Source organism: Anabrus simplex, chromosome 1 (genome assembly GCF_040414725.1).
Source record: "Anabrus simplex isolate iqAnaSimp1 chromosome 1, ASM4041472v1, whole genome shotgun sequence".
NCBI classification, from domain to species: domain Eukaryota; kingdom Metazoa; phylum Arthropoda; class Insecta; order Orthoptera; family Tettigoniidae; genus Anabrus; species Anabrus simplex.
The window spans coordinates 347,509,763-347,536,961 of record NC_090265.1 but is presented as its reverse complement, the minus strand read 5'-3'; the positions used below and the strand labels follow the sequence as shown (position 1 = coordinate 347,536,961).

Here is a 27,199-nt window from a genome sequence, read left to right as displayed (position 1 = left end):
AAGAACTTAGAAAATATTTAATCCAGTGTTACAATGAATGTAACAAAATAATGCCAACATGGAATAACGCAAACATTACGCGTTTAAAATTTGTAGTGTACTGTCTGGCTGCATAGCTGAATGGTTAGTGTGCTGGCCTTTGGTCACAGGGGTCCCGGGTTCATTTCCCGGCAGGGTCAGAAATTTTAACCATAATTGGTTAATTTCATTGGTATGGAGACTGGGTGTATATGTCGTCTTCATCATCATGGCATGCAGGTTGCCTACAGGCGTCAAAATTGAATTGACCTGCATCTGGCAGGCCAAACTTGTCCTCGGACACTTGCGGCACTAAAAGCTATATGCAGTTGTGAGCTTGCATCCGGGCTTGCTGGGGTTGTACCTTGATTAAGGCTACGGCAACTTCCTTCTCACTCCTAGACCTTTCCTGTCCCATCATTGCCATAAGACCTATCGATGTCGGTGCGACGTAAAATGAATAATAAAAAAGCCATATGCTATTTCATTTGTAATGTACTCATGAGCACGCTACAGTAAACAGATCTACATGACAACATATAGGCCTACAAAGAACGTTTAGGCTACACAGAAATATTACTGACTTTATTGGAGAACAATATTGAACAGTATTAATTAGTAAGGTGGTTTCTCACTTCATTGAAATATGTTTTAACATTTTCAATAAATTGAATCTATTGCTTCAGCAAGTTACTGTTGATTTAATAAGCTGGTAACAAGGATTAAGTATTCCTTTAAAATTCTAGGAACAAGGATTATTCTCATGATGACCCAAATAGTTTTCAAAATTGGAGAGAAAAATCATATTTTCACAGGTATACAACAGGAAAATTAGACTTAGAGTGTTTTCGGCAAGCGGAGAGATTCTTCCTGCCTAAAGTATAAGGCAGTTTAGGGATAGAGGTTGAGGAGAAATGACCTTCAAGACACTTGTACTGCTACAGGAAGTGTAACAAATGCCTATCCTACCTGCCTTGAGTCCTGGGCTTTCCTAATTCCTTCACTTCCTAGCAGCATTCAAGTATGTTAAGGTTTACCACATTTTAAAACTACACGTTTCTGTTCCTTTCCTTGCATTCGTCAGAGGATAACTGTTTTAAAATAAGGGCAGAAAGAGTCCTTCTTCTTGCAAAACACACCATAAGCAAGTGTAGCATTTTAAATACTAATTCACAACCTAGTGAGACCTTGTGTCAAATAATTGTATTCAGAATGTTCTAGTATTTATATTGAGATATTGGATTATGTCAGTGAATTCCATTGTGCTAAAGAACTGTGTACATTGTTACAGGGAATTTATTTTATTGAATGTCTTGTTTATGGTTCATGGTGTGGAGTACTGTAGTCACGTCCTAGTTCGTAAACTGTGGGCAACGGCTGAGTGGCCTAGTAAGTGGTCCTGAGAGTCAGGATACCAGTTGCTATGGAATGGGAGTGGGCATTTCGGACATATTCTGAGTCACGGCCCTCCTTGTGCTCAGGCGGCTAGGACTATACAATCCACCGGTTGTCCCTAAGCCGTTAGAGGAGAGATCCTCACTTGGACTATATATAAGTAGTGTAGCATCCTGCTTCACAAATTTACTGAGCTCAGAACATTTTAAACAAGCCTCGGACCTACGGGAGTAATGGAGTCCTACTCCCATTTGACAGGCAAGTGACTCCTTGGAAACAACTTGGCGAACAAAATGGAATTTGATGGGGAGCTATCAGTACTAATGGGGCTTATGGAAGAAAGAAAGTAGAACTGGCTGAGTCAGCAAAGAGGATGCGTTTGGCTGTGTTAGGAGTAAATTATATTCGGACAAGGGGAGAGAACGAGGAAGAGATAGGAGATTATAAAGTGTACTTGAAGGGTGTTAAAAAGGGAAGGGCAAAGAGTGGGGTAGGACTGTTCATCAGGAATACTATTGCATGCAACATAGTTTCTGTTAGGCACATAAATGAGCGAATGATGTGAGTAGATTTGGCAGTTGGAGAAATTAGGATGAGAATTGTCTCAGTGTATTCACCATGTGGGGGTGCAGATGAGGATGAAATTGTCAAGTTTTATGAAGCATTGAGTGACCCAGCGATTGGGAACAGGAGAGAAGTCACTGATTTGTGGCATCCGGCACCCTAATCGCCGCCAACCTCATCATTCAACCTTTGTGTACTTTGGTAGGTGACTGCATGAAGAAGGGCAGAAGAAAACCCTCCTGTGACAGTAGTGCGCACATTTCAGCATCGTTATAGTGTCAATATTTGGGCTGGCATTTTTGGTGACTATTTACTTGGGTTGTATGTCCTTCCTCCTTGCCTGAATGGCGAAAAATTCTACCGTTTCGTGGTAGAATCACTGCTTGGATTATTGGAAAGTGTTCCTCTGAGTATTCGGGTGTGAATGTCGCTGTGCAGTAATGGTGCTCTACCGCATTTCACTTGCGATGTCACGCAGCACTTGAAAGATCATTATCCAGAGAGATAACCTAGCTAAGGTGGGCCAGTTAAATGGCATCCACGCTCAGCCAATTTATTTCCCATGGACTTTTCTTGTTACATGAAGATCAAAGTAGAAGGGAGGGGGGATATTGAAGATTTACTGTAATTGGGTGTATTGTTTCTTTCGTTCAGTATTCAGTTCCTTTTACAATGTTATGAGTAAAGGAATGCACGATCGTGTGGTGGCAGTGATGCATCCACCTGCATGGTAAATAATAAAGAACGTTACTGAGACCAACAAATGAGGGGAGAAAGTTTCAGGTAATGCAACAGCAGAGGTAAGGCACGGAATGCACTGACTTGAATATTAACCTATGTGTTCTTCAGGATATTAGTTTGTTCAGGAATCAGATGTCTAAGTACTTTTATTGCTACTGACTAATCCCAAATTTCCTGTGTGAAAATAGTGAAAGATTCGAAACAATATGCACATATTCCTACACCTTTCTCCTCTATTAGTAGCCACTGTTTGCAAAATAACTTTACTTTATGCAATACACTTACTTACCGATGCATTTGAATTTTTCTTTTTCTGATTAGGTAAAAAACCTTATGATGAACGACGCGTGCATGAATGACGAGCATTATAATGTTCCAGAGTCATCAGACTCCTCCATGACTATGCCACAACATGCCAAAGTAATAAAGTTTGCTTCATGGGCTGACGATGATGGTCCTACTCCAACAGATGAGCTGGAAAGATATTTAAAGCAAAATCATTGAATGGAAGAAGATATAGCGTCCTATTGGACAAAAAATGGACAGAACTATCCAAAACTTTACCAGAATGCTACGAAAGTATTATGTATACAAGCATCAAGTTCAGCTTCAGAGAGAAATTTCAGTTCAGCGGGCTACATTCTCAATGCACGACGGTCTCTTGTACACCCAGACAATGTTGATGCTCTTCTTTTCATTCACAGTAATTCTGCCACAATTAATCAATGACCAATAAATTATACACACTAAGTAAAGGTTATGTTCAGGTTTTTGTTGTTGTTGTTGTTGACGTATTGCACGTCATTTCAGTTTGTATTTTATTTTGAGATAAACGGGAAAGAAAAACCATGAATATGCTTCGTGTTATTTAGATTCATTATCTGTTACCGGTAACATGATGTCAATTGCAGATGAATATTAGTTTATAATAAAGATTCTGTTTGTGTTTTTGTTGTTATTATTATTATTATTATTATTATTATTATTATTATTATTATTATTATTACAGTGCAGGAGAGATCTCTATTGTTTTATTTCGAAATGCGATTAGCCTACTTTGGAATGTGTTAGTAGTGTACAGGAATTCGTATAGTGAGTGATCCGAATAGTAGTGTGAAATGAACATTTTTCGTTGTGCACGGCGCACGCGTTATTGCTGGGAAGTAGTCAAGGTTAGTCTACTGAGCCGCCCAGTTCAGTGGACTGCGGTGGGCTATACGAGACCAGTGCTGTGGGCCAGTAAGCGCCCACGTCAGAAGAGGGGTTTGAAGTGCTGCGCGGTGCACCTCTATGCAGGACTCTGGCTTGGCGGTCACAGGAACAGCAAGGAGAGTCCAGGAATCCTAGCCAGTAGAGATGGCTTGCAAAACTTCAGTGATTGAACCCCGTGCGAATAATAGAAGTGACAACGGTGACTTGCATTCCACTTGGAGAACCAAGGTGTGTGTAGAGGGTGTGGTTATACAACAGCGTGTTGTTTTCTCCGCTCCATTTTTTGTAATGTTCCGGTCTTCTTCGATGTGTGTTTGGGAATGCTGCTTAATATATGGCAAGTAGTCTCTAGTTGACACTGGTGAATCTAGGCGTTGGCCCAAATATGTTGCTGCTCTGGTGAGACTGTCAACATACTCATTGTGTTGGAGGATACCTTTATGGCTAAGTATCCAGAGGAAGTGCACCCCAATATTGAGATGTGAAAGTTGTTGAAATCTCTGAATGATCTGGATTTGATGGACCATTAATGTATATGTAGTAGGTGACTGTAGTTTCTTCAAGATGGTGAGAGAGTCAGCAATCATAAGAACTGCTGAAAGTTTAACACTTAGACTGTATGCTAGAGCTTTGGAAATAGCAACAGCTTATGCTGTAAAGATAGTCCAGTCATGTGGTAGACAAGCTTAGGACAGTAAAATGTGCATTGCACTGCAGGTGGTGAGGGCGTTTTTGAGCCATCGGTGAAGATCTGAAGAGCATTGGGCCACTGGCTTTGAGTATTCTACAGAGTAAGACTGAACTCTAGTTAGAGGAAGTAAGTCCATTGTAAGATGATGTATTGGAGTGGAAAACACTAAGTAAGAGTACACAATTTCAAATGCAGGGCCAGACTTGTGGGGTGTTGTTGATGGAAGTATTGGGTGTACAAACTGAAAACCGTTCAGAAGGCATATGTTAGTTATCCATTTTAGGTTTCTGTGCTCTCCCATGATTTCTAAATTGACCAGACTGCTATATATTGGTGGATCATTGTTGTATATCCTAGCTAATACAAATGTATCTGCTAAATACTGTCAGTGTATAGCAAGAGGAGGATCAGCGCACTCTAGTAATAGCACATTTGTTAGGGTCGAAGCCATTGCTCCAATGCAGATTCTGACACACCTGTATTGTATTCTGTCCAACTTGTGCATAGCAACTTTGCCTCTGTTATAATAAAACATACCCCCATAATCCATTTTGGATCAGATCAAGCTATGATAGCTTGATAGCTGCAGTCGCTTAAGTGCGGCCAGTATCCAGTATTCGGGAGATAGTAGGTTCAAACCCCACTGTCGGCAGCCCTGAAAATGGTTTTCCGTGTTTTCCCATTTTCACACCAGGCAATTAAGGCCACGGCCGTTTCCTTCCCACTCCTGGCCCTTTCCTGTCCCATCGTCGCCATAAGACATATCTGTGTCGGTGCGACGTAAAGCAACTAGCAAAAAAAAAAAAGTAAAACACAAGGATCAGCCCCACCATATTTGGGTGAGAGCACAAAAAATATTCAAAGTTCGTTTCAGTTTTTGTGTAAGCTCAGATATATGTGGTGACCATGTAATTTGAGATCTCAAATCCTTGCCTGAGGTTTGACTCTGAAGTCATAGGGTTTTAAGTTCAAGGTTAATGGTGTTTGTCTGGGGTGTTTTGAGTAAATATCACTGCTTGAGACTTGGAAGGCAATAAGGATAAATTACTTTCAAGGAGCCGCTGATCTAATTGAGATACAGCTAAAGCCTTGTGAGCTTCTACAGTTTGTAGAGAAATGACACATGTATGTACACATATGTCATCGGCATATTGTACCATTTTAATCCTGGGTGAAAAATTGTGTTCTAAATCACTTGTGTAAAGTGTGTAGAGCAGGGGACGGAGCACTGCACCTTGAGGTAATCCTTGTGAGACTTTGCTGGTCTGAGTAGTTTGTGTTGATAACGTATATACTGTATATCCATCTGGTGTGCAAAAGATTGTTAAGTTCCCTTGCTGATCAGATGGGAAGACCAAGGTCCATCAACTTAGACACTAATCTTGAGATATCAATGTTGTTGTATGCAGCAGAGATACCCAGAAAAAAGGGCAAGCATGTAACTTTTCTTAGGAAATGTCTTATAACTTATATGTCTGTTAGTGAGCAGTGCATAGCTGTCATATGTGCTCTTTCCTTCCCAGAAACAATTCTGAGTTTGTGGTAGAAGGTTATGAAATTCTAACCACCATTTGAGATGTAGTCTTTCTTTCTCTCTCTCTCTCTCTAGTGTTTTCAGTATACAGGAAGACAAGATGATAGGATGATGTGAGTTCGGATCCTCTGGTTCCTTTTCAAGTTTCAGGATGGGTATCACACTCTGTGTAAGTCAGGATAATAGAAATTCTCCGTGAGTCCATATTTTATTTATGATCCGAAGAAGCCACTGTAGAGCTTGAATTGATAAATGGGCCAGCATTGTGTAACAAATATTATCAAATCCTGGTGCAGTATTTGAGGAGTGTTTTATGGCATTTTGCATCTCAACTAATGCGAAGGGAGAGCATAAAAATTATTATACTCAAGTTGATGCTGAATTTGTTGCGAGTGGGGGTATTTTGTCAAAGAATCCCTCTATACATACTGCTGAGAATGTTGGAATGCATTGATTCCAACGTCAGTGATGTTGGCATTCCTATTTGATGATGTACAAAATTCTTTCCAACTGTGTTTTATCCTTTCTTTCAAAAATCTTCTTACTTGAGCTGTAGTTTGTTGGTACCTCTTCAAGATGGGTTGTTCATGATATTGTTGAAGCACTGTCCTTCATCATACAACAGGCTGAGAACAATCTGGGATCCACCAGACTGCTGGTTTTGCCTTGTGTGTAGGTACAACTTTCTTCAGGGGAATTGAATCGTAAGCAGCTTTCTCCATAGCAGAAATGTAGATATTGTAGCTGACACCACTAGAAGTTTGCAGTGGAAGGCATAATACCTCTTCATCCATACTGGCCATAAATCGTGGCCAATTTGCATTAGAGCAGTTTCATTTTCCTGACAATACTTTACTTTCTGTAGCTGAGGAAGAGGAGAAGTATCCATCAAAATGGGAAAGTGGATTGAACCTCCTGAATCAGTTAGAATGGACCAGTTGGTTGACAGAGTTAAAGAGGGAGTTGTAATAGTGAGGTCGACAGGAGATTTCTACTTATTCGGTGAAGGAACCAAGGTAGGGGAATGATCATTCAGGATTGCTAAATTATATTGTTCAATCATATTGACTATATCATTGTCGTAGCAATCGGTTGTTGAACAACCCCAGGCTGTGGAATGAGTGTTGAAGTCCCTACATATGATCTGCGGGGAAGGTAGTTGAGTGATCATTTCCTGCCAAATATCTAAGCTGATTGCTATTCTCGATGGGCAATATGTGGATGATATCTTAAGAGTTGTAGTGATTAGTTGGACACTAGCTGCAATCAGTTGAAATGATGGAGGCACCCTACATTGGATAGTTATTTGCCTGTAAGATAATGTAGTATGCACCAGAATGGCTACTCCACCATATCCATCATCATGGTCTTCCGTTATAGTGGTATAGCTGTGAAAATGCATGTATAATTTTGAAGTTTGAACCACATTTCTGATAGGACAGCAACATGAAGCTTTATATCATGAAGTGCTTTATCTAGACTTTCTGAGAAGCTGATTGTGCATTCTACTGAAAAATTTTAAATGCCATTATTAGACTTTAAGATCTGCAGCAGCATATTCTTGATCGCTGTGGGTTGTAGAGTATCTGATGGGTGAGAGGATTGTTGGATCATTAAAGTAATGAGGTTATAGATGTATTTAACGAGCCTTCAATAGTGTTTGGATTAAACTGTCGACAATGAGGGATCTGAGGAGCCAGTGGGTATGCATTGCGACTTGTTGCCATTGTTGGGGATAATAAAATTCTGCAAGGTCATTGAAATTCAAATGATTCTCAAGTGATTGTCGTAATCTAGGATTAATTGGTGTAGTTCTTGTTTACCTGGGATATTTTCATGTTACATGTTATAAATCTCTTGTTATTGTCCGTATTGAAATGTATTTAAAGTCAAATAATAATACTAGATTAACATAATAGATATAGGGACATGTTTCACCCATAATGAGGGCATCATCAGCCTAAAAATCTCATATCTGAAACAAAGATAGATTAGGACCCTGATTGTTCCTATACTTGTAAAACAGACATCATCACATAGTTGCTCTAGGGAGCTGGTGTTACTTGCTCTGCTCTGGACGGGTGTTGGTCACGTGACAAGAGAGCAGCGGACAGGCGGGTTGCATACCGTGACCATACTGCACTTGACGCTCGGAAATGTAACCATATGAACAACAGCTTTTAATATAATAATAATAATAATAATAATAATAATAATAATAATAATAATAATAATTTGCAGCATGAATCATATGAGACGAACAGGACGCAGATTACGGAGTATAACAGGACAAGAAAATTATTTATTGACAAAGAAAATATACAGCAATTTGCAATATTTCCTGAATATATTTTCATGATTAACTGAAACTTATTGGTATTACAGGTACATTTACCGAAAGAAAATACAATTTATGTGATTTGTACATATTCTTTGCACTCTCATTAACATACAATTCAATATTTGTATGGCATTTATGGCTATGACAACACATTAAACACACGAACTGAAACATATCAGTGGTGTACTCCTCCTTCACAGGACCTTTGGCCTCGTTTAGATAGTAATGTGTCAATGATTAGTACTATCACTTGTGTACTGGCCAGTCACAAAACACATTTCAAGTTTTCATCGGTGAACCTACTTCTGTGTCTAGATTTACAAATCTTCATTAATGAAAACATATGTTCACATAAATAAGTTGATCCGAATATACTTTCAGTATGAGCATTAAATGTGTACACTCAGTGAAATCTCTCCCGTGGAAAATGAACATAAAATTCAGTCAAACTGTTTGTGTTTTGCAACCCTTTCATTTGAGTATTGCACTGTAAGTCAATCAGTTCTAGCTGCAGTTCTGGTCTAACAGTTTGCACATCCACTGAGAAGGGAATACCGAACACCTGCAGATCCTTTTCTAACGCCTGAATATCGTGAAACCTACTCTCACGGTATAGTGAAATTTCTTTTCTGTTTGTTTATTCATCCCTAATTCTGGCTATCATTTCCAGATTTACTTCATCGCCTGAGGTCCTAACTCAACTTATACATTGTTACCATACCGGCTATGATCAGAGATATTCACGAATTTGGATTTTTGTTACTAAGTCCTTATCAGCGCTGAGTCACAAGACAATGGGTAGAGAGGATTTAATGAAATTCGGTATGTAAAGTCGGAGAATAAGGAACTACAGTCTACGCTATAAATAATTTTATTAGATGCCCTAAGATCACAGAGTCGAAAGAAAACTAAATGTGAAGGCCTACAAAATAGAAAGCTCATAAAATTGATCAACAATAACATGACGTTAACCATTGTTTGTTGGGATGTGCTTTGTCTTCTGTTGCCACTCGTCTCCGATAGGTAGGATTGCTGCATACAGAGTTTTTTTTTTAATTTGACTTACGTCGCACCGACACAGTTAGGTCTTATGGCAACGATGGGACGGGAAAGGGCTATGAGTGTGAAGGATGCGGCCTTGGCCTTAATTAAGGTATAGCCCCAGCGTTTTCCTGGTGTGAAAATGGGAATCCACGGAATAACATCTTCAAGGCTGCTGACAGTGGGGTTCGAATCCTCCATCTACTGGATGCACGCGCGCCTAACCACATGGCCAACTCGCCCAGTTGTACAAGTGTAACAGTCTGCCTAAATATTGGCAGGAAGTAGCTGGGTAGTTAGGTTATTTTCTTCTTTAACATGCCATTCCTATGTTTCATAAATTTTTCTGTACTACTGGTTCATCATAGAATTTGAGCCATTCAATCCCTACTCTGAGGCACTGATTGGAATGAGAAGTGTGCATATTTAATGGAATAATGGGAGAGAAATGTTCACGGCTGTCTGCGGCCTGGTCATTCCATCTCTGGAACTTTGGACTGTTGGATCGGCACCGTAGTACTGTTCGTTAAAAGTGAGAAAATGTGCAGCTTTTTCATTTGATCAAATATTTTATATGATAACATTCCTTTTAATTGCTACATTCCTACTGACTTTTTTGTAATGACCTATATTGACTTCAGTTAGGAAAACCACAAAGTCTTTCTGAGAATCCCGTTGCAAAGCACGGGTACATCAGCTAGTAATAATAATAAGAAAAAAAATCATGAAAAGGGGTTTTGAAACACTGCAAGCATAATTGCTTATAATTGAAGGGTGATATTTCCATTTCATTGAAACAATTTTTTAGGGTTGGTGGGAAAGAATTAATTATTTATTCATATTACCTATTTGAAGACATATTTCAGAGCATATGTTGAATTTTAAAATCTCTTTTTGCAACCCTACTTCATTGATTCAATCAGTTGACTATCATCCTTCTGTTCCAAAGATTGTAGGTTTAATCCCATCTTAGTTTGGTGGCATTTGATGGTGGTCAAATATGACAACTCCATGTTGTTTGAGACATGTTGAACTCCAGAAGGAAAACATTTTGACTGTCTAGCATCTGTTAAAATCTACAGCAATTAAAGGGGCATTATACAAATAACATAATTATTCCTTTTTATGGCAATCAATGCTGGTGTGAATAATAATGGATATAAGGGGACAAATAATCTCTAAACCTATAAAAGTCATTTTGATGTAATCTAATTACCATAGTACTTTCTCTCTCTCTCTTTTTTTTTTTTTTAAAGATATTATAGTTGGTTATTTGGTCTTTGAACAGTTGCCAAATGCTGAGGCTGTATGGATGCTTCCTTCCCAATCGTAGCCCTTTCTCATCCTCATGTTGCCGAAAACCCTCATGTATTAGTGCGATGTTGAAACTCTAGCAAGGAAAAAAAACTACTGTTCATGCATTATACTTTTTACTAAACTATGAGGACACCCAATTACATTTGCTGCATTGTCTGTTACTAGCTTAACAACTTGAATAATGTTTTTCACATGTCAAACATCATCTTTCATAACAATCTCAATAAGATGAGATATATGTAGATAGCATTTGAGTGTACTGGAGCTAATTTATTAAGCATGTTACATACTTGGTTATGTGACAAACATTGGTGTCCCTAACAAGAAGCATCTTGTAATGAGTATCTTCTGCAGGAAGATTCTTTCTCTCTTTGACTTCACTCTCTACAAACAATCTCTGTGCTCAGAATCAGACTGTACCAAGTGCTTGGTTCCAAATCCACTGTCAAGCTGGATTGTGTGGGGATGGTTGCCCAGCAGTTGTACATCCCCTTAAAACAATAATTATCACCACCAGCTTGGATATTACTGTGTTGTACTGCTGAATGCTGTATTAAGAACAACAATACAAGTAGCTCTTATAAGATTACCCATAAATTTCATTCATTGCCTCTGATGTATTTTGTATTTTATGGTCTAGCTGCATGGCTTTGTTGATTGGATTCACTGTCTCTCATATCAGGTAGTTCCTCAGTTGGTCTCACTAGACTGAATGGTGTCCAGTCCTTAGTCCAGGATGAACACCCTTGATCCAACTTGAGGTCTCTGGATAAGAGTCAGACATGCTGTCCCTACATTATAGGTCTCAGGGCTGCCGACAGTGGGGTTCGAACCCACTATCTCCCGGATGCGAGCTCACAGCTGCGTGACCCTAACCACACGGCCAACTTGCCCGATATAAGGTAGTGTTGTGATGATGTTTTCGATACAGGAACAACGGAGTTGGATAAAGATGGATTGTGCCGGAGGTTATACAGCACGACAATATCATCAAGGTCTTCAAGATGCTTGCAGGGAATCTGCATTGCCTTACAGAACTGTGACACAGTGGTATGCCAAAATGTGGCAGACATGCGTGGCCAAGTTGTTCTAGTGTCCATGAAGAAGTAGTGCTTGCTCTTGCCGTGTTACTGGACACTGATCGACGCCTTACGATTCGTGAGCTGGTCTGAGACACCAGATTAGTGCATAAGACTGTGCTTCATTTCTGAAGGAACGCCTAGGCATGAGAAAAATTGCATCACGATGGGTTCCACGTGATTTTACGGAAGTGCAGAAACGATTACAATTTGACGTTGCTTGTAACCACTTGGAGTGCTATGAGTGCGAAGAAGATGCTTTCTTATGCTGTATCATTATGCTGGATGAGACATGGGTCAAATTGTACGAGCCACAACTGAAAAGCCAATCAAACGAATGGCGTTATTACGGGTCACCATGAAGTTCAAAAGTTCATCAGAACCCCAGCAGTGTGAAAGTTAGGCTCTATGGTTATTCTCGTGTACAACTGTGACTGTGTTTTCCTAACGCATTACGTTTCTTCACAGCAGACCATTAATGGGCAGTATTATTGTTCATTTTTGGAACGCAACCTGTGACCAGCTTTGGCGACACTTTCTGCAGAACCAGCCCATTGTTTTGCACAACAACGCTCGGCCGCATACAGCGCAAGTTGTGGCTGATTTATTTGGTCGATGGGGCTGGAAATTGCTGCACCATCCACCGTACTTCCCGGACTTAAGTCCTTGTGACTTTGACTTGATTCCTAAGATGAAGAAACCACTTCATGGCATTCGCTTCAAAACTGTTCCATTGATTCGTCAGGCAGTAGACCGCTCTATTTGAAGTACCAACACAACAGGTGCTGCTGAAGGTATCCTACGATTTTCACATCGCTGGCACCGGGTTGTACATAGTGTGGTGACTGCTTTGAAGGATAGTAAAACTTGGTAAAATGTATCTCTTTTGTATCAGTTGTAATTAAATAGTTGCCACTACTAAAGTTCCATCTCTCATATTTATTTGTCTTTAAGTTGCTGTAAATAGTAGAAGAAGAACAATATGATCAAGGTCAACAGTCTTACAGAGAATGGTATGTTCAGTTTACAATCCAAAATCCAACTTTTGAGGCTTCTTAGAAAATAGATTCAAGAGATGTGTTGGTTCTACTTTATGTCTGAATTTTTATTCAATTTATTATTTATTGTCAGTTTCTGTTTTTCTTTTTTTTTTTAAATTTCCATTGCGGTCGGGGAGGGGGGTGGTTCTAACCTCCAGTAATGCCCCCTTGGCTATGCCCCTGGCTTCAAGACAGCCCCTTGTCAGCTCTCAAATTATTGGCAAGCCTAGTAAACCACAGCCACTTTTTATCTCTATCACCTTGCAATATTTTACAAAAATCGATGAGGGGATTTGAATAAACTGACCAAAATCAGGCCCAGCAATAAATTAGTATCTGCAGACGTGCCAAGTCTCCTGATTTGAGCGGGAGACTCCCGATTTTTCATCGTTCCTCCCGATCGCCAGGTCCGATCTCCCGATTTTCAGAGCAATATCCGTAATTTTCGTATTATTTCCTCTTTCTGTTGATATATGGCTGAGTATGGCTGGTCGATAGTAGCTCTAATACTGATACCAGATGACAGTACGGGGCACAGTGGCCAGTCATGTGCTGCTCTTTGGTCTATAATACAGTTATTATCTTTGCAAGCGAGTCAAGTGAGTAACATTCTCTTTGGAGTAACCTAACCTCAGAAGTAGCATACCATAGTCGTTCTACCCGGTGCAAGACCTGCAGAAGTGCTCGTGTTGTGCCTTAATATTTGTTTTGGCCAAAATGTAAAAAACGAAATATGATGCAGTGTTTAAAAGTGCTTATAGGGAAGAGTTTCCGTGTTTGAGTGAATCCAGAAAGGGACCAGCATTCACATTCTGTACTATATGTAGGTGCGATTTTTCAGTTGCACATGGCAGGAAATGCGATATACTCAAGCATATGCAAACGAAAAAACATAAGGAGAGTGTCCAGTGTGTAGAAAGAAACCAGAAACTGAACTTTTCATGTAAAAACCAAGATGTAAATCCTGTGACGAATGCCGAGGCATTATTTACGTAATTTATAGTAGAATATAAAATTGTGCCGATCACGCGGAACCTTTGTTTAGCAAAATGTTTCCTGATTCGGAAATTGCTAAACGATATGGGTGTGCTAGAACGAAAACAGCAGCTAACATTACAGAAATGTGCATGAAAGGAAGGGCGAAAATTGTATCACATTTGCAGGTGAATGCATTTTCTGTTGCTACTGATGGTAGCAATAAAAGCGACTTGAAGATATATCCCACTGTTGTAACATTTTTTAGGCCTAAACTCAATGAAATTCAGAGTTGTCTACTCTCTGTGCGTAATTTAGAAGGGGATGCTACTGGAGCTAACATTGCCAATCTTTTGCTCTCAACTTTTCGGGAATTCTGCATTCCATTAAAAAACTGCGTAGCTCTTGGTGCTGATAATGCTCCAGTAATGGTAGGATTAAAGAATGGTGTGGCAGGATGTTTGAAGCGGGGAAAATCGTAACATAATCATTGTAGGCTGCTCTTGTCACCTAATTAATCTTGCTGCCGAGAAGGGTGCGGCGTGTTTGCCCGTAAATGTAGATGAAAGTATAATTGATATATTTTATTATCTGGAAAGGAGTGCAAAGAGGAAAGAAAAGTTCAGAGAATTTCAGACTTTACACAACACAGAGATCAGGAAAATTCTGAAGCATGTGCCTACTCGATGGTTATCACTAAGAAGGTGTTTAGATAGGATTTTGCTTCAGTGGGACCCTTTGGTTACATTATTCAGGAGAGAAATTGTGAGTAAGGATTCTCAGATGGGAACTTTGAAGACTTACAAAATTCCTAAGCACAGTTTAAGTGCAGATGTGTCTTGTTTGTCTGAAAACATTAAGGATTGTCATAACATTTCACCTCACTCCTCAGTTAAAAGGAAAACCCAGTCATCAGTTTCACAAAAAAAAAAAAAAAAGCTACATATGACACTAAGAGCCATGCATTGTCACGTGAAGAGCGACTTTTTTTTTTTTTTTTTGCTAGTTGCTTTACGTCGCACTGACACAGATAGGTCTTATGGCGACGATGGGATAGGAAAGGCCTAGGAGCTGGAAGGAAGCGGCCGTGGCCTTAATTAAGGTACAGCCCCAGCATTTGCCTGGTGTGAAAATGGGAAACCACAGAAAACCATCTTCAGGGCTGCCGATAGTGGGATTCGAACCTACTATATCCCGGATGCAAGCTCACAGCCGCGCGCCTCTACGCGCACGGCCAACTCGCCCGGTGAGAACGACTTTTCATGTTCCTTTCATCAAATTTACATAAATCTTTTTGCCTTTTTCTCTCAAGTTTTATGGATATATTTGAGAATCCAAACGTAGCTCTTCAGTCAAGTATGCCGCACATCCACGTATTGAGGTCAGTTTTGGAGGAACTGTTGAGGAATGTGATGGCAAGGTTTGTGAAACCAGACGTTATTAAAAGATCCTCCTCTCTCCTTGATGTAGATTATCATACTCCAGCAAATCAAAAGAATGATTGTGATCTGATGATAGAGAACTCTGCGTTTGTTTTAGTGAACACCTTGAAGTCTGAGGAAAAGTGTATATTCTTTAAGTCTGTTAGAAAGTGTTTCTCTTCATCATGTGACTACATGGTACACAAATTTCCATTCAAAGATGTTTTAATTAATGCAGAAGTTGCAAATATTTCTGCTATAAGTAAGGCATCATTTTCTAGCCTTAGATTTTTCATTGACAAGCGTTTGAACATTTTGACTAGTGAAACGGAACATTTGGATAAAGAAACTGATATTCTGCACCCCCAGTTCTGTAACTTTCAGCTCGAAGAAACAGACCTGGCGAAAGGAAGAATTGATGTTCAATGGGCATTGGTAGGTCAGATGAAATCAGCTGATGGTGTACTTAAATATGACAGACTCTCTAAGGTGATACTTGCTATTTTATCATTTCCACATAGCAATGCAGAATGTGAAAGGATTTTTAGCAGAGTCACAAAGACAAAAACACAGTTCAGATCCTTGCTGTCTGAACAAACTTTGGAAAAACTTTTAACCTTGAAATCAGTTCAGCAAGGCAAGTGCTTTGAGCAAAAATTTAGTTCCGATTTTCTGAAGAGGGCTAAGTCAGCTACTGATGTGTTGAACAACAATATTAATCGTAATGTGATCACCATGTTGAAGGATGAGAAGTCACATGTTCCTACAGTTCAGGTATGTCCGGTATTTAGTATTCACATGTAAATGATGAAAAATATATATATATGGGCAAATAGAATTGTTAATGTATTGAATTATAATGAATTTGTACATGTTCTGCCATCAGTGGTCGTAATACGTCACAATTCGCTGCGAAATTTCTCCTGATTTTTCACTTTTGAAAGTTGGCATGTCTGTATCTGCAAAGAACTTTTCAGAAATCACCCAAGTGACAAATACTGTACACACAGTATAAAATACAGTTGAAAATAGCTCTTCTTTCATAATCCTGTGGAGAGAAAATAGTATGCCCATGCAGTTTTGGGAACCACTCACCACCACCACCTTCCCTGTCCTTCCCCTTTTTCTTTTCACAGTCACTGAAAATGTGTATATGTTGGTGTGATGTTAAACCACTAGTAAAAAGAAAAATGTTATATTCCAATTGTGACTCTGTTACTTAGAATACTTTTCTTCCTTTCTAGGTTTCACATCTTCCCTCTAGCTTTGTTAAAATAGGCTGAAGAAAAAGTAAAATTAATAGTCATCAGATTAGTTATTCACAAAGACTGTTCTTTTATTTATTTGTAGAAGAGGAATGTGCAATCACCCGTGGAAACTGGTTCTATGATAGCACATGGCAACCTCTGGAGGTGGACCATAGCAACCGAATAGAAACGTGTCACTTGGAACAGTTCTATGGACACAAATTGGCTGACTATATGCCTGATCCTGCCTCCAAGACTCAAAAGACTGGTAAATTTATTTGTCTTTATTATTTTTTGTAAACCACCATCAATTATATTCCAATAAAAATTCATTATTCTATAGTCAGTGAGAATATAAAACTTGCTTTGTCATGTTAACTCTGAATAGCACCAACAGATATTATTCAAGCATTACTTCATCTTACTAAATTTTAGTATGTGCATACATTTTAGCACTGAATATGTCATTATTTAGGATAGGTGGAATATGATTGATTGTGAAATGATATTTTACTTAAAATACACAGTTTGTATAAGACACAAAAAGTATTAAAATTTGAATGATACCATATTACTATTAGTCTTTACAGATTCATTGCTGCTCACATGAAATGTATGATATGTGAATAACAGAGTGAGTCAAGCTAAACTTAAAACTTGATATCAGGCTTAGCATACCAGACCACTCAGTTTTTCAGTCACTCGGTGGGTTATCAAACTGTCAGTTGTTCCTGCTTTACATGTTATATGCAGTGGCTGTACAAGGAAGATGTTCAGAGAACCAATGTAATCCAAATTTCTGAGCTGCTCGATCTGTCCAAACTTGTTTCGCTTCGTTGTGATCAGACAGTGTGGACAGTTTTGTGAACTCACTGAACAAGTTGAACACCTTTTCGAGTTTGGTCCTTCCACTCACTCACACAGTGCTTGAGCCGGAAGTTCTGAACAAATCTTGACTGAGCGGGACCCATTTATTGTAAATGAGTATGAGCGAGTCTGCATGTTATCTTGCATAGCTTTAATTACCATACCATACTTGAATCGTAGGTTATAATAATAGTCAAAACAGAAAATGTCAATACTTAACCTGTATGAATTCAAAAATTCTCAAATTCTAACAGCAGGAAGGTCAGAACTTCTCAACCTACCATGTACAGAATTCAGTCATGGGAGGACAGTGACAATGATCAGCAGGGCATTACAACTCTGCTCTACACATGCTAGTCATGCCTGTATGAAGCAATATAAGATGGGAGGACAGAGAGCCATTGTTAGGTAGTGGAGGTGCATTTTATCACTCTCTCTCTCTCTCTCTCTCTCTCTCTCTCTCTCTCTCTCTCTCTCTCAGTGCTTGTGTTAGATAGAATGTGACCACAGTGAAACAAATATAGAATTGATGGGTCAAGGAGGGACACAGTCATCGTATGAAGGATCTTAATGCCCTCACCGCACTACCAAATGAGAGGAGAGATACAGACATGGCCAAATTACAGGACTCGAGTACCAAAAATGTGTACATTTTTCCAAGTTTAATTGAGAATTGCACATATGTTGTTACCGGTTATGTATATTGTAGCAGCAACATCTTGGACATTAAATACAATGAAGATTTGTTAAAACCATATCATAAAACCAAAATTAAACAAGATAAAATACACAGAAACTAATGGCAGGATGCGGAAAGTGGAAGGAACCCTATGAGGTTGTGGATCGAAGAACTTTTGTGGCCGAAACCTCGACAAAGAATAATTTAGTTAATATCTGCTTATCGCAAATATTTATTATAAACGCATATAAAAAGGAAATAGTGAACACTACCGTTAACATAAAATGCCAAATAGAAAAACAGACACTGAAGTTGTAGTAAAAAGTATATAATGAACACTGCCATTGCTAGTCTTAATGGAAAACACGTTAAATGTGAAACGACCACCTTCACTAAAGAAATATAAATACAGGTCATTGGAAAACATGTTAAAAAGAATCAGATTTACTGAGGTCAAGCTTAATGAAAAATTAAGTTACAAAAATTTTATAAAAGGCTTGCCTTGTAGCAACTTGAAGATGGATGTAAAACAGCTTTACACCATCGTAAACAGGTAAACTTCTGTGACAAATTTAAGAAAGGGTGAAATAAAATAAAATTGTTACATTGTGAAATTTAAGATTTGCTTACCCCAAGAGAAGCCAGAACTCCCATGAAGCACAGAGGTCCCAGACAATCTGTCCGCTCTACATGATGCCAAAGACAAAAATCCCAACACCCTGCGACGCACTTCCCGAAGGCAACTAGTGCTGGATGGTGCAATCAGAAATGCCATAGCAAAATTAAGGACCAATGACCGTACAGGAGTTATCTTTTGATTAATCTAAGCCAATAAAATTTAAACGGTTAATTGGATGCTTGTTAGGAAACATCTCGAATCTTGTGCAAGTCCCAGAAAAGTCTACACATGCAGTACAGGGTGTACCACAAAGTTTGTCAATAAAATTGTATACAATTTTAAATGATACAGAATTTACTTGAATTAGGTCAAATATATATCTCTTGCAGCACACGTCACATCCTCCCCTGCTTGAAATTGAGCCAGGGCTCAATAAAAATCTTTAAATTTTGGGGAGTAAGGAGCACATGACCCAACACTGACATCTTGATGCTGTTCTCACCTGGAAAGCCCATTATGCATCGAAGTATTCCATCTTGACCTCTGGTTTCGCTAACACTGATGTAGGGCCATTGACACTGACCGGAATGCACCACCTTACGGTCCAACCATGGCAATTTGGTAACTTTCAGTCCAGCTCACCCATCTAGTGAATTGACTAGAAACAGAGACAGTGATGTATCGCCCAGTATGCCGTAACTGCAGCAAGCTGGAACGTAACACACAACCAGCAGAAGAAAGTCTCCACACAAGAACAGCACCCAAAAGGTTTGGAAGACGAAGAAGCAACATTATGAAGCAGACTTGAAGAGAGGTCACTTGATAATTCTTTCTAACTGTGGTGTTCTTAAAAAAACCTAAAATTTATAAAATTTAAAGTAACTAGTTTTCAAAATTTATTGACGTCTAGCTCCACAGAGCTACCACGCCCTTTTCTCACTGAGGACTCCATCAATCTCTGGGGTAAGCAAAATTTAGAAAAGAAAACGAACCAAAATTTTAGAAATAAAATTCAAGAGTTTACCCCTTGACCCATATTACAATTTAAGTGAACCTACATTTAAAAAAGCCACGAACCTGCTACGCCTGATACTCCCACGTGGCGCGTCCCAGGTGGTGGATAGGGGGGTCCTAACCGGCTTGCCGGCGGACTTGAGGGAAATAAAATACCTCTCGCGGACCAAACACACTACCCCCCCTGTGAGTGGGGTACGCACATGTAGAATACACCCACGGTATCCCCTGCCTGTTGTAAGAGGCGACTACAAGGGGCGACCAAGGGATGATTGAATTAGAACCATGAAACTACTCTTGATTCGTACCATCATGCGGGGAACACCATGGGTTGCATTTACTTGCGAGTAGTATCACTAAATTGGTACGAAATAGGTTTTTGATTAGTTACAGTAAAAAACCTGGTCTGGTGGATTCCAGTACCCATGCGTTGTACCCATGTGAGCAACACCGCGGGTCTGGGCGTAGCCTGTGAGTTGTACCGCTATATGAGCAGCACCGTGGGTCAGCGTTGCCTGTGATTGGTACCCAATGTGTGAGGAACACCACGGGAATACCGGCGCCCGTGACTAGTACACCTAGGTGAGGAACCTTACCGGTTTGCGTTGGCTATGAGTGGCGCCATTGTGTGTGAAACACCATAGGTCTGCGTTCCCTGTACGAATTGCAATACTTGTGAGTAGAACCATCTTGTGTGGACCACTGTGAGTCTTCACTACTTTTGATCAGTACCCCAAAATGACAAATACCATGGTTCTACTTTACTCGCGATATGTACCATTCTGTGGGGCCTTAGACGTGAATTTAGCACCCATTCAGACATCAAGCATCATTGTGCTTTATAAATGGTCCCTTGGTCAGTAATACTCTACCTACCTTCTTTTTGAGTCTGATCCACTGTTTTTGTTTGTTTGTTTGTTTGTTTGTTTGTTTGTTTGTTTGTTTGTTTGTTTGTTTGTTTTTGTTTTTGTTTTTTTGTAGGGTTCATGTCCATCCATTCATTCTTCATGACAATTTATTTTATTTTGGTCAGTGGATGAATTTGAATTTTTTGTTATTTCATTTCGTACCATTAGGGGCCGATGACCTCGATGTTAGGCCCCTTTAAACAACAAGCATCATCATCATTTAAAAAAGAAGACAGCAAACTTTACATAACATAAAATTTAAAGAAAGAAATTCATTTACCAAGAAACATATGCCAATGGGGATATTGTACAAACACATTACTATTCACAAAGTACCTTTACACACAGTTTACTTCCAAATAATTTGAGCACAGCAGGAATGACAGGTCAGCACAAAAGAGAAAATATCCTCCAGGTAAATCAATTTCACAAACTAGACATTCATTACCAACTGAAGTAATACACAAATGTAAACTCAATTTTAGGAGAAATTAATATAATAGACCATACCCTCATTTAAATTTCAAAATGAACTTGGAAGTTACCAGCCTAGGTGCATTCTTAATTTTCAGGAAAGGTAAAATAAATAAGAGGTTAAATTTTGAATGTTGCAAGCGAATCCAAACCAGGGTGATAATTACACTTTATTACATTAGTTGCAATGTTGCTTACACAACCCTTTGAATGACAAGTCACAAAATTTAGGTTAGTAAGTCACTATCCCCTTCACCATGCCGTCATGCACATTACTTTAAAAATTTAGTACTGATAAGGGTCACATTAAGTAGCATGTGTTACTACACCAAACAAGAAAATGCAATTTAAGCCTAAATACTGAATAGAAGATCACATTAACAGTCAAGAGGCATATCCAAATGAAAATAAAAATAGTACAAGAGTGAAATACCAAAATCTGACTCACTGATATAAAATATTGAAACCTTCAACCTTCAGTACTACTTGATTTCTTCATACGACATGAGACTACCCTAGGACCAGTATCGTACTCCCAGGAGGGCGATAAACCTTCAGCACCTTAAGTTCAAAGTCTGAATTCACCAAGACAAATACACATGACATCACCATATTTACATTATTTACAAAAATATGGATGGACAGATATGACTCGGCTCAATAACAAATTTAGAAATCTTACTCAGCCCACAGGACCCCATAATCAAGCAAACTGAATAAATTAATTTGGAAGACACTGATTCCAAAACTGATGAAAATAAACACCGTGAAAATTAAAATAAAGACAGAATAATTAAGGATCATTAATTAAAGATCTTTTACTCTACTGTAACACCTGCAAATTTACCGCAAAATTTTATGATGAATTTAGAATAACTGTGGAACAAATCCTAATGACCTGCGACGTAAAATAAACAGCTCAGGGTATTGATAAATAATGCATGTGTTATATGCATATGTGTGGTCAGCTGAGGATGACCCGCTAGGGTCGAAACCGGTCCTGTATTTTTAATAATAACAACAAACAAGTATTGATTAGGTGGAATTCTTCTCCTCTTTGCATTTGTGTGAAAGATCAATATGAATATGAAGCTCATTGATTACGATAATGATAAAGAAACCCAAACTTTTGAAGAAAACACTCCTAGCACATAATTCACAATAAAACATGGACAATATCCTACGTCTAACCATCTAATACCAAGGAAAAAGATTACTAAGGCATCTCATGTTAGATGAACACCAGACTTCAAATATATGTCATGAGCACAAGTGCACATACATAACCCATCAAAATTGCCATTACGACCTCAGCATTACCTGGTCTTATAATATGGTGAACCTCGTTTCACCCTATGAGATTATCCAAGTCCTCATAGAAGCCCTTCCTAGCAAATATAGGAATACGCAGGATAAAATAGAACATAAATGACAAGGAAATGGAAAATTGCATGATCGAAAAGCTCAACAGATGATCTAGGAAAATGTTCGAACAGATCAAGAGACCCCCACAATCTCCTATCTGGTTTAACAATTCAGGAACTGACTAGCAACGTCCTAAGTAATCCAAAACTTACTCAGAACTGAGCCAAGGTACAGTAGAAGACCGAAATACAGTACAATAAAACACATGTAATGTTACAAAGTTGATGACCAGAAGTTTAGACATAACACTGAGCCAAAACACGACATTACAGTGTTAAATAAACGCATGCCAGTACGAACAATAATCCTAAATGAAGTATACTTATGTGGCAGGTGACTAGAAACGAAATTTGAAATTCGCAAAATGATTTGCCAAAACACCAGATTTACAAAACAGCATAAACATTTTTTTTAAATCGTTGAAAGAATTACGAAGATTTACCTACAATTTGTTACTCAGAATTTACCAAAATAGTTTTTTGAAAAATCCAGTGAAACTCCATGCTGAAGACTTGTTAACACGTGCATGATAACCAGCATGACAATCAAATTTAAAATTATGTAATCTGGAAGCAGAACAAGAAGAATGTGTCACAAATTCATTTTTAACATGGAATAGTGCATGCAGACTCGAAGTAGGTCAAGTAATCAGCTGTCTTTAACAGATACGTGTATCAGCTGTTCGAAAGATAGCGCGAAGTCACATGAGGAAGTTCACGACGATTCAGTGACATACTAAAGCAGCAAGTGATTACGCAGACGTTATAATCGAAACACACGGATCGAGAAAACTTTAAATTAATAAACATATTTTGAAATTTATCAGAGAAGACTTTCAGAACATGGAACATGCAGTGTGATGATATAGCTTTAAAATATTCATTCGTTTAGCAAAAGGCTTACCACTGGCAAAACATATATTGACAACAAACTGAAATAGAATGTCATGGACAGAGACTTACCATTTCCTCCAATGTTCAGGTAATTACAGGTTTAAAACCGCAAAACTCAGATTTCACATCACGGACAGAATACCAAACACATTCAGATGCCTTATACAGAGATAATAGGCAACTCCCTTGGGACGTGAATATTGAGCGTGAGCAACCATCATGAAAAAACACAAACAAACAACCAAACAAGGATTAGGAATGCACACACGGTAATTACATATTCAAAAGGGAAATTGACATTGATTAATTACCCTTTTTAAAGTTTCAGTTCACAAAAACCATGCTCTGCTACCAATGTAGCAGCAACATCTTGGACATTAAATATAATTAAGATTCATTAAAACCATATCATAAAACCAAAATCAAACAAGATAAAATACACAGAAACTAACGGCAGGATGTGGAAAGCGGAAGGAACCCTACGAGGTTGTGGTTCGAAGAACTTTTGTGGCCGAAACCTCGACAAAGAATAATTTAGTTAATATCTACTTATCACAAATATTTATTATGCACACATATAAAAAGGAAATAGTGAACACTACCGTTAACATAAAATACCAAATAGAAAAACAGAGACTGAAGTTGTAGTAAAAAGAAAATAATGAACACTGCTGTTGCTAGTTTTAAGAGAACACACTTTAAATGTGAAGCGACCACCTTCACTAAAGAAATATAAATACAGGTCATTGGAAAACATGTTAAAATGAATCAGATTTACTGAGGTCAAAAATTAAGTTATGAAAATGTTATAAAAGGCTTCCTTGTAACAACTTGAAGATGGATGTAAAACTGCTTTACACCTTCGTAAATGAAAATTGATTACTGGTAGAAAAATCGCTGGGTAAACTCCTGTGACGACAAATTAAGAAAAGGGTGAAATAAAATAAAATAATGTTACATTAGGAAATTTAAGATTTGTTTACCCCAAGAGAAGCCAGAGCTCCCATGGAACACAGAGGTCCCGGACAACCTGTCCGCTCTACATGATGCCAAAGACAGAAATTCCAACACCCTGCGATGCGCTTCCCGAAGGTAGCTTGTGCCAGATGGTGCAACCGGAAATGCCACAGCAAAATTAATGACAAATGACCGCACAGGAGTTACCTTTCGATTAATCTAAGCCAATAAAATTTGAATGGTTAATTGGACGCTTGTTAGGGAACATCTCGAATCTTGTGTAAGTCCCAGAATAGGGTGTACCACAAATTTCATCAATAAAATTTTATACAATTTTAAATTATAAAGAATTTTGAATTAGGTCAGATATATGTATATCTGTTGCAGCTTCCTTAGCATGGATAAGTGACTTGATTTGCCTTGACATACCTTCAGTCAGTGTTTTACATTGATTTTTAAAATCATCTTCATGAAGCCAGATTGGAATGAGCTTTTTAGTCAAGCTAATTTTTGTTGTCTTATTTGTTTTTCATATTTCTTCTTTGCTGTTGACTGGGTTTCATCTCCAGACTGTTTCCAAGCCAATCAAGTAACCTTCCACTATTTTCTCTTAAAAATTCCATTAATGTTTTTGCTTTGTGACATGAATCTACATCTTGAATTAATAAAGTTCATTTTGACTACCATTTCTATACCTAAGCTAGCAATCAGGTTCTTATTCCTTTAAGGTTCTGTTCATGTTTTGTGGTTTCTTGTATAAGATATAACCATCTATGGCAATACTGTGAATACGCACCCCAGGCCAACACTGAAGTTGTTTTCTACACTCTCTGCTTCACACTATCTTGGTGGAATGCTTCCCTGTTTTTTTTTTTGACATATTGACTCTTCTTTGACAGCTATTATACATTTGTCATTAAAGCAAACCTGAAATCAAATTCAAGGAGTTGAGAAAGAAATAATCTTTGTATTAAATGCAACAGGTTATAATTTTTTTTTTAATCATCATCAATTTTGGCCAACTATGGACCATGTAAATAACTCTTCATGATTTCAGTTTTCTTTGGCACAAGCATTCCTTCATTCTATTGCTTACAGCTTACAGTTATTTCTTCTTGGTCACTGTTTCTGGCTTTAGGAATCCCTCAAACGTATATATGTTGTTTCTGAAAGTGATTCTGTTTGGGATGTCTTGATCTATAACATTCATTTCTTGCAGATCCTTCTTGGTGTTGAAAAAAACATTAGTCATAATAGTTGCCTTTCCTATTGTGCTTGTTAAAAAATTCTTAGTGAGTCTGTCATCAGGCATTCTTGAAATATGTCCAAATAATTTAACCCTTCATTTATTTATGGTACCGTATCTGAAATCCTGCTGCATGTTTTATATACTTCTTTGTTACTGCATAATCAGTATGTGTCACCACATTTTTTTTTGTCTGAAAATTTTTCTTAAAATCATTCTTTCCTTCTCGATTTCTTCAATGTATTTTCTGGTTGTTAATCCTGAGCATTCTGAAGCATACAGGCATTCTGGTTGGATCACTGTCGGATAGTAGCATAGTTTAGTCCTAATAGAAATCGCTTTCTTGTTGTATGTGTTTTTCGTAAGGTGGAATACAAGCTCCATTTTTCTGGCACTCTCACAGTTTCCTTCTTCATCGAGTCCATTAAGCTGCATTTACTCACCAAGGCACTTCAATTTAACATCTTTACTTATCTTATTCTCCTTTGTTGTCATTATGTATCTCGGAACTTCTTTAATGTTGGTCATGAAATGGATCTTTTCAAACGATATCTGCAGGCCAGCTTTCACTGCTATCTCTTCCAAAGCGTGAACTTGTATTTTAGCTGATTTGATGTTCTCTTACAGCAGCACAAGATCATCTGCAAATGCTAAGCAGTTGATAGCAATGTTTTCTTTCTTGTACCCTGTCCTTACTTGGTCCTTAGTGACTTTTGCTGCAAGTAATGTCTCCTATTCTTTGATCACCTTGTCCAGGGCACAATTGAACAGAAGTGGGGATACCTCTGTACTATTAACATCTGTTCTGTTCCCTTTCTTGTGTAGCGGGTGTATCAGCGCTAACTTCCAATCGTCGTGAATCGCACCATTGTTGATTTTTTGCATTAACTGACACAGGTTCTTGACTATTTTGGGGGCTCGTATGTTTCCATAGTTCGGCCGTTATTCAATCTTCACCAGCTACTTTGTTGTTCTTAAGCTTCTAAATCAGATTGGTAATTTCTGTTTCATCTAATGGTGTTGAGTCTGGGTTCTGTTGCCTGTGTTCTGTAGTGAGCTGCTCTTGTGGTACTGGGCAGTTAAGTAAGTGTATTCCACCAATAGTTGGCAATTTTATTTTTTGTTTGTTGTGATAGCGCCATCATCTTTCTTAAACCACAAGCAGGGTGGTTGGTGTTTAGAAAGGTTCCTCTTAAATGTCTTGTAAAAGTCCCTCATGTTATTCCTTTGGAAATTCTATTCTACTGCAGCCAGTTGTTCTTTATCGAATTTCCTTTTTTCACCCTCTCATGATCTTTGTGGTTGTTTTTCTTTGTTCTTTAAAGCTGTTGTAATCTTCCTGTGTCTTTGATGAGTACCATATTTTCCATCCTTGCAGTCTGAGTTCACATCTTTCATTCCACCATGTATGTTTGCATATTTTCTTGAGTGTTGTAATTTCATACTTCTGTTGTTCCATCTGTTAGCCATACTAAAAGTTAAAAGTATTGGTGTTAATTTT

General features: G+C 38.4%; 1 protein-coding gene across 1 annotated transcript in view; it reads left to right on the top strand.

Moving 5' to 3' along the window:
- LOC136856779 (phospholipase DDHD1) overlaps positions 1 to 27,199 on the top strand; it is a 252,026-nt gene that overhangs the window by 39,379 nt on the left and 185,448 nt on the right. The window contains exon 2 of the mRNA XM_067134884.2: positions 16,720 to 16,884. Within this exon, the coding sequence (XP_066990985.1) occupies positions 16,720 to 16,884 (165 nt within the window). The remainder of the gene's footprint in view (positions 1 to 16,719; positions 16,885 to 27,199) is intronic.